This window comes from Xenopus tropicalis, chromosome 6 (assembly GCF_000004195.4).
Source record: "Xenopus tropicalis strain Nigerian chromosome 6, UCB_Xtro_10.0, whole genome shotgun sequence".
Classification (NCBI taxonomy): Eukaryota; Metazoa; Chordata; class Amphibia; order Anura; family Pipidae; genus Xenopus; species Xenopus tropicalis.
This window is the reverse complement of record NC_030682.2, coordinates 80349939-80361961: the sequence shown is the minus strand read 5'-3', so window position 1 is coordinate 80361961 and position 12023 is coordinate 80349939. Positions and strand designations below refer to the sequence as shown.

At 34.8% G+C, this 12023-nt stretch overlaps 1 protein-coding gene across 1 annotated transcript in view; it reads left to right on the top strand.

The window, feature by feature from the left end:
* The window catches only part of cdh18 (cadherin 18), a 319640-nt gene that overhangs the window by 187659 nt on the left and 119958 nt on the right, over window positions 1-12023 (top strand). Inside the window, exon 4 of the mRNA XM_018094962.2 lies at window positions 5414-5708. Within this exon, the coding sequence (XP_017950451.2) occupies window positions 5414-5708 (295 nt within the window). The remainder of the gene's footprint in view (window positions 1-5413; window positions 5709-12023) is intronic.

Below are 12023 nucleotides of genomic sequence, written 5' to 3'. Positions count from 1 at the left end.
ATTGTCTGCCTGAGGTAGTTGATGGTCTCCTGCAATTAACTCTTATTATTTTGACAATATTATCAACAAATAGTTGAGATTTAGACTAGAATGAGAATTTTAGTGTATTGATTTTAATTGTGTTGTTTATGGCATTGTAAATTAAGTATGAAGAGACACAATACATTCTTTAATTATTAGAAGAACAAGTTTCTTGATTTATTATTTGCTTATATTTTCATAAGTGAGGTATTAAATTGGCCATTCAAATCCTTCCTTATTCTCATGGGTTCATGGTATAAATACTTCATGACTACAGACGTCTTCTAGTCTATAATATAAAAGAGCATCACCAGGTTTTGAATGGTATCCCTATAGAAATATTTTACAAATTTAAATAAATTGCTTAATCAAAAACTTCCCAGGAACCTACAACTCAGGCAAACTTTTTACGCCCAGTTTCCTATTAGACCGATACAGGTCCGTCACCTCGCTTGAAAAATACCTGCATAGAGCGGACTTGGGGAAGGCTATGTCATGGTTTTATAACCTACTATGGCAATCTACCCCAACCCCCCTAGCTAAGACCAAGGCTAAATGGCAGAGCGATATACCAGACCTGGATGACGAAATGTGGGAAGATGCTCTTGATCAGATTCCCGAAATGACAATGTCAGTCAGAGACAGGTTTATCCAAATTAAATTTATTAACCGTGCTTATTTAACACCCCACAGATTAGCAAAGATATACCCTCAAACGTCAGACTTATGTCCCAAATGTAATGCAGCAGTAGGCTCATTTCTCCATGTATTCTGGGAATGTCCAACCATTCAACAATTATGGTCAGCAGTATTGAAATACATCAATGAAACATTGGCTTTCCCTAACATACACTCCACAAAGTTATGTTTACTGGGGGTGCTAGAGGACCTGGGGATATCGTCATAACAACGGTTATGCTATTTGCAATTGCTATTCTATGTTAAAAAAGCCATTTTGCTAAATTGGAAATCGACATCTGCCCCCTCGCTTACCTTTTGGAAAAAAATAGTCAATGACGTGTTACCTAAACAAAAATTGGTCTACATTTCCAGAGGCTGTCCAGCCAAATTCAATGCAGTGTGGGATACCTGGTTAAATGCACAATCTGAATAAATCCGCCTGGCTCACTAAAGCTCTCTATAACCTTTCTTCTTCCTGCTTTCTTTCTCTAAACTGTTATTTTTTTTTGTTGTTGTTAAAATGCTAAAACCTTAAATAAAAACTTATAAAAAAGACTTCCCAGGACACTTTAGAATGAATATGCCCTTATAGTGACATTTTTATTGTGTTATTTTTGTATTAGCCCTCTACACAGAGAAGCGCAGAACTGACCAAGATTTCTTACTGTCATTTATTGGTACAGCACAAACATTATTAACACACTTATGTGGTTCACGGGCAACCCTTAAAATTTCTAATTGCTTTCATCTAAGTTAATGGCAAGTGCCAATTTACCAATGTATCGTATATCGCTGCATCAGGTATAAGGGGCATATAACAAGGGCACCGTATGTAGTGTATTAGTTTCTCTTTATCTACAGGTGCTTAGCCATGCAGTTAAAGGGCATATAATGCAAAGGTGACCATACATGGGCCAATAAAAGCTGTTGAATCAGCCCTAAAAGACCAAGTTGGCAGCTTATTGGCCCATGTATGGGGCCTGCTGATGGGCCTCCCCACCAATATCTGGCCAAAAATGTATGTATTCCTCCCCTATGGCCTTCATTATTTTAATTGCGATGCAATCATTTGGCCCTCAGATCAGCCTAATATCTATCAGATCAGCCTAAAGATCTGCTCATTTGTCCAAAAGTACTAACCAGTACAAATCTTTGCAATTCTGGTATCTGGATCAGAATTATATATTTAATTGCATCTGACAAAATTTTGCTAGAATTCATTGGAAGAATACAAAGTGTATTTTGTCCTCCTTTGGTAAATTAATCCTACTGTATTAGCTGTACATTGAACTGGAAGGAATCTTACACATGTAGTTTCTTACATAGGATGTAGTGTTACGTTGAAAGCAAGGTTTTCAGCATTACTCTTTGCCGTTACTGTGTATTGCATGTTTCATGATTTAATTTAATAATTATATGGATAATAACAATAATGCAAAGGCTTTTGCTGTTGTATTTTCCTATGTATGCTTTTTGGAAGGTTACTTTGATAACCAAACTTACCTATTTTCATAACTATGTGTGTGGATTAACACATTCCATGCCACAATAAATTTCAGCACTTATACTTAGGCATGCACTCAAAGGGTCCAAAAGTAGATTTAAGGTATATGTTTTTTCCATAACTAAATCCAAAACTAAGTGCTCACTGGTTTAACAATGTGGTTTCCTATTAACATGCATTTATTCTGTGCATGATTAAAGAAAGCCCACTGACTTTCATAAGGCAAGCATTCACAAAGAATTTTTTATTTTTTTGCCCCACATTTTACACTAAAGTAATTATTGAACATTATGTTAAATTCATCTGAAAATTATTATTTTATCATGCCTGAAAAACAGCAGATGTTTTTTCACATGTTTAGCATCTCTATGGCATATGTATAATATACTAAGCCATGCTGCTCCTTTTCAGTGGAGTGGTGCTTATGAGACACAAACGTCAACTTTATAGTTGAGGAGCAGAAGCTGCATTTAAGGAATATAAACACTATAACAAGCGTTGTAAAACTGCAATCCGGAAAGCAAAGATAGAAAATAAGGAGGGCAACTTTTTGGAATAACCCTAAAAAGTTCAAGTATATTAATATTAAAAAGATGTGGGTTGAGAGTGTGGCTCCATTGAATTATGGTAACAATATGTTAATAATGATACAGAAAAGGCCAGAGTTCCAAGACCCACCCGATAGATGCACTGTTGGCTCAGCTCAATCTAATCAGTGGCTTACGCAGGATATAGTACATAAAGGGTTACTCAAAATTAATGTGAACAAGGCACCAGGGCCAGATGAAATACACCCTTGGGTACTAAGTGAGAGTGTAGTTCAGTGCTAGCCAGGCCTCTATGTACCTATGGATTGGAGGAAAGCTAATGTAATTCCTATATTTAAAAGGCATTACAATCTCAGCCTGGTGATTCCTATATTTAAAAAGGGATTACAATCCCAGCCTGTCAATTATAGGCCAGTAAGTTTGACATCAGTAGTGGGCAAGTTATTTTAAGGCTTGTTTAGGGATCACATTCAAAATTACAGTATGTTGTGGAGAATGTCATAATGAGCAGCAATGAGCAGGACAAGTTGTGTCAGATGAATTTGATTGCTTTTTATGATGAGGTTAGAAAGAAGCTGGACAGTAAAGCTATGGAGAATATTGCATATTTCCTCTAATGTCAATTAATATCTTTCTAATTTGATAGGAATAGTTGTCAGGACAGAAAGTGGGCTTCAATATTGCAAACTCTTCATGGGTATGGTCAAAGCTTTTTACTAGAGCAAATTGAAAAGTGTCTTCACAAGGTACATAGCAAGCAATACATACCTCCCAATATTTTGAAAATGGAAAGAGGGACAAAAAGAAATGCCACGTGCAGCGTAGCAAACATTTTTTGACCACACTTATGTTAGCAACCACACCCCCTAAAAACCACTCCCATTTGACTAAATTTGGCAGGTTATTTAAAGTTTGAACACATTTCTGGGGGTTTTATGTGTTATTACAGTTTTGTTACAAAAGCTGAAATTGCCCTTTAAGCTGCAAGTCTCAGTTCTCCCAAGAGAACTTATTATTATTATTTATTAGTTTATTGTTTAGCTTATTTGTTACAATTGTATCTCAGTGCAGGTGTGGCTTTTTAAGTTTCTGGGCTCTCTGACAAAAGCCTACTTATATAATTAAATGTAAGAAACAATGCATCTAAGTGCAGGTGAAGCACTTGGGCTCTCTGCCAAAAGCTACTTTTTAATTAAGTTTGAGAAACATTTGTATCTAAATGCAAGTGAAGCTTGTTAAACTTTCTGGGCTCTCTGCCAAAAGCTACTTTTTAATTAAATGTGAGAAACAATGTTTCTAAGTGCAGGTGTAGCTCGTTAAGATTTCTTGGCTCTCTGCCAAAAACTATTTTTTAATTAAATTTGTATCTTTTTTAGCATTCAGTGCAGGAGATCAAAGGGAAATGAGGGACTTTTCAGTAAGAATAAGGACTGCGGGTTGAGCTGTCAAAACAGGGACTGTCCTGCGACAATCAGGACAGTTGGGAGCTATGGGAATATGTTTCAGTAAAACCAATGGGGTTTGTAATTATGAACTGTTTTTCATTTTGTTTTTAGTCCTGTGTCATACTTTTTAATGACAGAGAATGCACAGTTCATTAGAGTTTTTTCTTGTTCATTAAAGTTTTTCACTTGTAGCATGAATATGGATGGGGTTCAATAGTTTAATCTCAGCATATACCAGGTAAAGTACAAATCAAATTGGCATATCATTTTATGGAACTGAAAATTCTTTAAGAATGATTTTTTTTTGCATGCATATGAATATATTAAAACCCAGGAAATGATTTGAATTCCTGAAATGTGAATTGAACTTTGTTTACCTATCATTATGTCATTTTCTGTCTTGTTACCTTATAAATGCAGTTCTAAAGTGTTTTAGAGAGACAGACAAAGCTTCAGAAAAAATGTCACTGTGCTGTAACATGAATACTCTATGTGAATAGCAACTGTAAAATATATTTTATTTATATCACACAGATGCATAATACCTGCATGTTGCTGTTCTCTTCAATATGGATTCAGAATGCCTTATTTATGAATACGGAAGATAAACTCAAAAATATAGGCTTGTGAGACAGCCTTGACAAATAGCTTTTGAATTATTCAGACAGACAATCGTGCATATTCAGGAAGCCTCTTACTGAGTAAAGAACCTTAGTAGAGTTAAGATTTTTTTGTTGGCACAATCTTCAAGAAGATTGCAGATCCAGACTGCAACTAATGCATGTACGTAATGCATGTAAATTTGACCTATGCTGATCCGAAAACAAATCAACACTGCTTAGCAGAAAATAAAGCAGGATAATAAAATATGGATGAAGATGCTTACAGTTAGTACTGAATTATAAAAAAGAACAATGCAGCTAACATCATAGTCATAATTTTGATTGGGTAATTATTCACAAAGATGTTATATCCTGCTATTAAATGTCTGACAACATTATGGTTGTAGACAAAGATATAAAATTCACTTAATGACTTTGTCTGTCTGTTGAGATATCATGTTTGAACTCTAATTTGAAGTTGTTTCATGGCAGGTGGTGTATAATATGAGAAAATATCAATAACTGATACATAGAAGTAAAAATAAGAAACAAAAATATGACTTTGTCTTAAGAAATATTCAAATATATTTCTGAATACATTTTGTCTTTCAGCTGCACTCAAATTCAGACAAAGGGGATGGATCAGTAAGGTACATACTAACAGGAGAAGGTGCTGGAACAATATTTCTCATAGATGACACAACGGGGGACATTCATGCAATGAAAAGCCTTGACCGAGAACAGAAAACTCATTACGTCCTACATGCACAAGCAATTGACAGGAGAACAGACAAACCACTTGAGCCAAAATCAGAGTTTATTATTAAAGTACAAGACATCAATGACAACGCCCCTGAATTTCCTGATGGACCTTACATTGTCACCGTTCCAGAAATGTCTGAGATTGGTAAGAAAAGTTACTTATTTATCTTAAGTTACTGACAGGCTTTCACTTTGCCAAGGCTAATAACACTTGATGGTTTGTGTTAAGCTGAAAAGTATATACAAATGTGAGACTTGACATTTTTATAAACTCATTAAATACATGTCATATACTACCATGTTCAAACATTTTAATAAATATAAATTACAGTTAGTGCCTCTTTGACATTGGAGAATGACTTTATAGACTTAATGGAATGGTTTACTTAACTGTTCAACTCTTTAGCTTAACATCAACCTTTGCAGTCTGCCTTGTCTGCCTCAAATAAACGATATCTCACAACTAAAGACTGAAACCTGGTAGAACAATACTTTAAAGGGGGATTAAAGGCACAATTATTGCTTACCTTGTTCTAAATGCTATATACTTGGTATACTTTTACATTATACAATCAGAAGCATGCCTGCCTGCTTTTTACGAAACTTCCCTGCTCTGGCACTTTGTTTTTGCTGATGGTTTACTGCTACGATCTGTTGTGTGGCTGCACATGGAGATTTTATAACTTTCCTCTACCTCTACAATGAGAACAAGTGATTAACTTTGTGGGGGTTTATTTCTCCCAGTTTTAAACAAATTAAATACTACAATGCAGAAATAAATGGGGAGAAAATGTGTTAAAAGAGAAAAATCTAGGGATACTGAAAAACTTGAAATGGATTGACAAAATGTGTAGTACCTGCTTGCTGAAGGGTCATAAAAAGTGATTTATTTTAAAAGAAGGCTGTAGTTTAACATTAAACAGTAAATTTATGTACAATGCACTGAAACAATGCAATACCATGAACTGATCAGCAACTGAACTGAAAAAATTACTGAAGGTAGTGCAGGCTTTACGCAATCCTTATGACTCCCTGGCATGGTTGTGATATGCTTTTTTTTACAAATATTTCAGCTCTCACAAATCTGTGGACATACACCTGCTAGTAATAGTATTTAAAATCAACATTTAATTTATCCACAGGCTCTTAAAAATATGTCCTCTTTAGATTAACAACTGCTAAGCAAACTGAGTGGCAAATATACACAGTGTATTAACTATAAGAAAAGCCTAAACTTTGAACAAAGTACTACTCAATTTAAATATGAAATCAGGACTTCTAAAAATGACACAACAGATTCTCAATCTAAATAAATAAGACTAAGGGGCTGATTTACTAAGACACGATTTCGAATCCGAATTGGAAAAATTCCGATTGGAAACGAACATTTTGCGACTTTTTCGTATTTTTTGCGATTTTTTCGGCGTCTTTACGATTTTTGCGTAAAAACGCGGGTTTTTTTGCGTCTTTACGATTTTTGCGTAAAAACGCGAGTTTTTCGGCGTCTTTACGAAAGTTGCGCAAAGTCGCGATTTTTTCGTAGCGTTAACACTTGCGCGCAAAGTCGCGCCTTTTTCGTAGCGTTAAAACTTAAAAGGCGCAACGTTTCGCGCAAGTTTTAACGCTACGAAAAAATCGCGACTTTGCGCAACTTTCGTAATGACGCCGAAAAACTCGCGTTTTTACGCAAAAATCGTAAAGACGCCGAAAAACTCGTGTTTTTACGCAAAAAACGTAAAGACGCCGAAAAAAATCGCAAAATTACCGATCATTATGAAAAAAACGCAATCGGACGCATTCGGCCCGTTCGTGGGTTAGTAAATGTGCCCCCAATTCTCAAAAGAATTAATATACTCAAATAATATACTCACTTTGCATGCCCTGGATGAAAATTCTTGCACTTTACCTTGCCACTATACTACCTCACTGTTGTGCTGATTATGTTTGACCTTTCCATATTATTGACATTTTCATTAGATTTACTCTAATATAAGCTACCAGCTGATCTGAGCATGGTCACGTTTTAGTCTTAGGCATTACAAAACAAAAATCTGTGAGCACAACAAAGCACACTTTGATCACTTCCACATTTATTTTTAGTTCTCCTAAGTGATTCAATGCAGCTGTAGACAGGAGGAAGTATATCAAGAAGGCAATGGGCAGCAGATATAGATATAGAACCCTAACATCTGCTTGTGCCACAAACAAGAAAGCAGGATTCCCCCTGCCCACTACAGAATGGAGTTGAGGGGTAAGTGTCACCACATAGAGGGCAGACTGTGAGAATGCTAGTCAAGGGACAGGCTTATGCTTGAATTTAAATGGCAATTACCACATTGTGAGGTTAAAGTTGGCAAGCATTCCTGAAGATGTTATATTTCTTTTGATAAGAGTTAATTTGCTATGTATATTTTTGAATAATGTAACAATTTGTACATAAAGCTGTGGTCGACCCATATCGGTGTGTCTTTCTGTGTCCTTGGGGATAGCTAAACAAAATGAGGGATCTTTATGCTAAGAGGCAGGCTAGCATGACCAGAGAGCTTGATGCTGTGCAAGTCATGCCCTTCGTGAACAAAGCCATTTCTCCCCATTATAGAATTACTAGTATTTCTATAAACACACATTCCCAAGTTTCCAAAGACTAGTACACTACAACGCTGCAACTGTAGCATAACAAGATCAAATTCTCTTTTTGCTGTAGCTGAAATTAAAGATGACTTTGCTTTTTATTGTGCATTTTGTAGTTTCCATGCAAATGAAATTGCTTTAAATAACATATTGACATATTGCCATCGCAACAGTTATGGCTACAGCAAATACTGATACTGGTAACACCTGCAAAAATTAATCATCCACAAGGTTAAAGAGTTGCAAGATGGGTTTAACCATATATGTTTTAATATTGTTTTACTCCACTACCTATTGTAATATATGCAGCATTTGCTATGTTATTTGTTTTTAGAAATCTTTAATACACCATTTGAAATGCATAGTATGTTGCTATTAACAATGATGAGTATGAAAACTATGTCAGGATGAATAAATTTAGTAGCTACTTTGATGAATAAAATTAACATATTTATTTGGTAAGAAAATAAACTGAAACAAGCTTTGATAATACTTTATTCTGATATTTTCAAATGAAATTAGAAACATATAATGTAGGAGCTAATCCTTTCAACATGTTCACAGAACATTTCCATAGTACAGATATAATAAGATATGAACGTCTTGTCACAGTGGATTCTTTACATGCAATATTGCTGAAGTAGAACAACACAGAGAATAACAAATCACATCCATCCAGATGGGTTTTCTAGAAAGGTTACAGCTCTAAGAAGTAGAAAGTGAATTATTGGTGTGTATACTATACATATTGGGGACATGTTATTATCAAAGAGGATTTTAAGATTCTTTTTGTAACATGAATATTGAATATAGAGCTTGATGCAGAGCAGAAAGACACATCAAATTAAACAGAAGCAATATTATCCATATTAGTTATTGAGCTTGTTACAAAAATAAATGTTAGATCTTGTTTGTTTGGATTTTCTATATGAGTCAACTATTATATATGCTAAATAACACATATTTGGTAAATGTGTTAAATATAAAGTCATGTTTCATAAATTTACTGTACTTTGCTTAATGTTTGTGAAATTACAAACTATAATATTTGAAGATTAAAGATATATACAGTATATACCAAATACTACTAATTGGGGGGGCATATAAGAACACGCACAGTCTATACTGCTAGGGGTGCTGTTAAAAGTAAGTCTTACCAAAAGTCTGACAGTAATGCATTGTAAAAGTAGAACCAATATTAGGACAAAATAGCCCCCTTTATGATGTGTCAAGAGAGAAGCTGCATCAGCAACTTACTAATATTGGTGTCCATTCCTTAGTTTGTCATGGATCAACATTTAAGAATGCAGTTTCTCACTGTATGTAGAGTGCATACTGCATGAAAAGAGGTTCAATACACCACTGATAGAACTAGCATTACCTCTGTAGTAAAGGCATGTATTCTATAGTGATCCTATAGCTAGTCCTACTATACAAACACAGCTGTGTAGCTTACTTACAAAAGTAAGCACCACACATGTACTACTGCACACAAAAGTCAGCCAGCACCATATTCTGTCTTTTAGGCCATTAGGAAATGAGTGAAGCAAATATATCCATAAATATTCTCTTTTTAACAACTCAGATTTCAGAAATCATATAACCTCACCTAGTCAGTCAAAATCGTAAGCAATATGGGTTTCTGTAGTTTTTTTTTAATGGAAATATCTGACAACAGAAGCTAGCCATTTTTAATTGTTGTTATCAGGTTATTTGGTTATTGTACCTATGGTACATATATTAACCCAAAATAGCATTCAGTCAAATATATTGTGGGTTACGCAGAAACCCACAATATATTGCAGATAATCTTGTAAATTACAGCATCTCCTTTTTCATGTATTGAATTTGAATGTGTCAATTAAGCTTGTAAATTACAGCATCTCCTTTTCCAGCAGCTTATTTTGGACATTCACCTTTCAAGAGAGTTGGCTGTTATTTATTAATATCATTCACTTTCCTGCTCTGTGTATTGTAACTAGAAATAACCTGCAATGTAGAACCATTTTGTTTCATTCTATAAATTAGTATGAAACTGTAGTGAGAGCACAGTTAGAGTACTGTGTCTCTAGTAATTTCAGATTTTATTGCTTTGTACTTATTACAGGTATGGGATACTTTATCCGGAAACCCGTTATCCAGAAAGTTCCGAATTACGGAAAGGCCATCTCCCATAGACTCCATTATAAGCAAATAATTAAATTTTTTTTAAAAATGATTTCCTTTTTCTCTGTAATTTTAAAACAGTACCTTGTACTTAATCCCAACTAAGATATAATTAATCCTTATTGGAGGCAAAACAATCCTATTGGTTTTATTTAATATTTAAATGATTTTTTAGTAGACTAAAGTTATGGAGATCCAAATTATGGAAAGATCCTTTTTCCAGAAATTCCCAGGTCCCAAGCATTCTGGATAACAGTCCTGTACCTGTATATATTGTTACATATCTAAAAAATGCAGGAAATTAAAAAAAATGTACTTAAGGGTAAACTGTGTCATGAAGAATAGTTTTTGTACTCTTTCTGTATCATTTTCTATATCTCACCACACAATGCCTTGCCGGTAGCAACGCTCATAAGGGTACGTAATAACCAATGCCTAAGGTAATTAGGATCCTGCCTTTAAGGACAATCTATAGGGTTGGAAATTGGTGAGACACCAAACACAACATTTCCTTTAGGTTTGTTGAGACTAACTAAAGGCAGTTTGTTTATTACTAATAGCCAGAAATTGCATCATGTCATCTACTTGGTGCTTTTATATGACTATCAAGGTCATAGCTGTTTATTTCCTCTAATGTATCTTTTGTACAATATAAAACAAAATGTAGGAGAAAATTAAATTATAAGCAAATATACATGAGGTCAGATGTGTGAGTGTTAAGCATTTTATAAACATTACTATGTTCAGAATATGAACACTTTCTGTATGTAAAAAGCCTTGTCTTTAGATATATACATAAGTTGTATGTTGTGCCTTTTAATTAATGAAAATGCCAGAAAAGTTAAGAAATGGTGGGAGGTGGGATTTTTTGTTTCTTGAGCAAGGACATATTAGAGATCATACTCCCCTTTAGTGCTAACTTGGGAATCTATGCAATGTGCAAGTTGGGGATGGGTAGGGGGGGTGGGATGGGGTAATGCCAAGTGTCTACTGCCACCCATCCCTCACGAATATAGAGCTGCACACAAAGACTGTGGCAAATTATTTAGCATTATTTAGCATAGAAGGCAGGGTTCAAGAAATGATGCAAAAGGGTGCAAAAAATGGTGGATTGCTCTCCTTTTTGCCCTGTTTTAAATAACCCTTATAATATTGCTTTGCCCAATTTTTAATAAACTGTATAATTTTACTACTAAATGTATTTGAACAAGACTCAAACCTATTAAGTCTACTAATAAACATAGACACTACATCTAAGATATGTATTAGTGTACAACTTTAGACCAAGGGGCAGATTTACTAATCCACAAATTTGAATCCCAAATGGGAAAAATTTGGATTGTAAATGAAAATTTCTGAAGATCGCAAATATCCCGAAAATGCTTACAAAAAAATCATATTAGTCACGATAATATCGTATTGGCGATCCGAAAGTCACTAAATTTTCGTACCGAACCATTGTAAACAGTGGTAAAACCTTTCCGATTTTTTCGCGCAAGCATATGAAAAAAAGCGTACGACAAAGTTGTGCGGCGTACAAAAAAGTCAAGCGGCGTATGAAAAAGTTGAGCGGTGTACAAAAAAGTTGTGCGGACGCCCGAAAAATTCTGTGAAAATACGGTCCGAGGGTTCGTGCTTTTGTAAATGTGCCCCATAGTGTTTC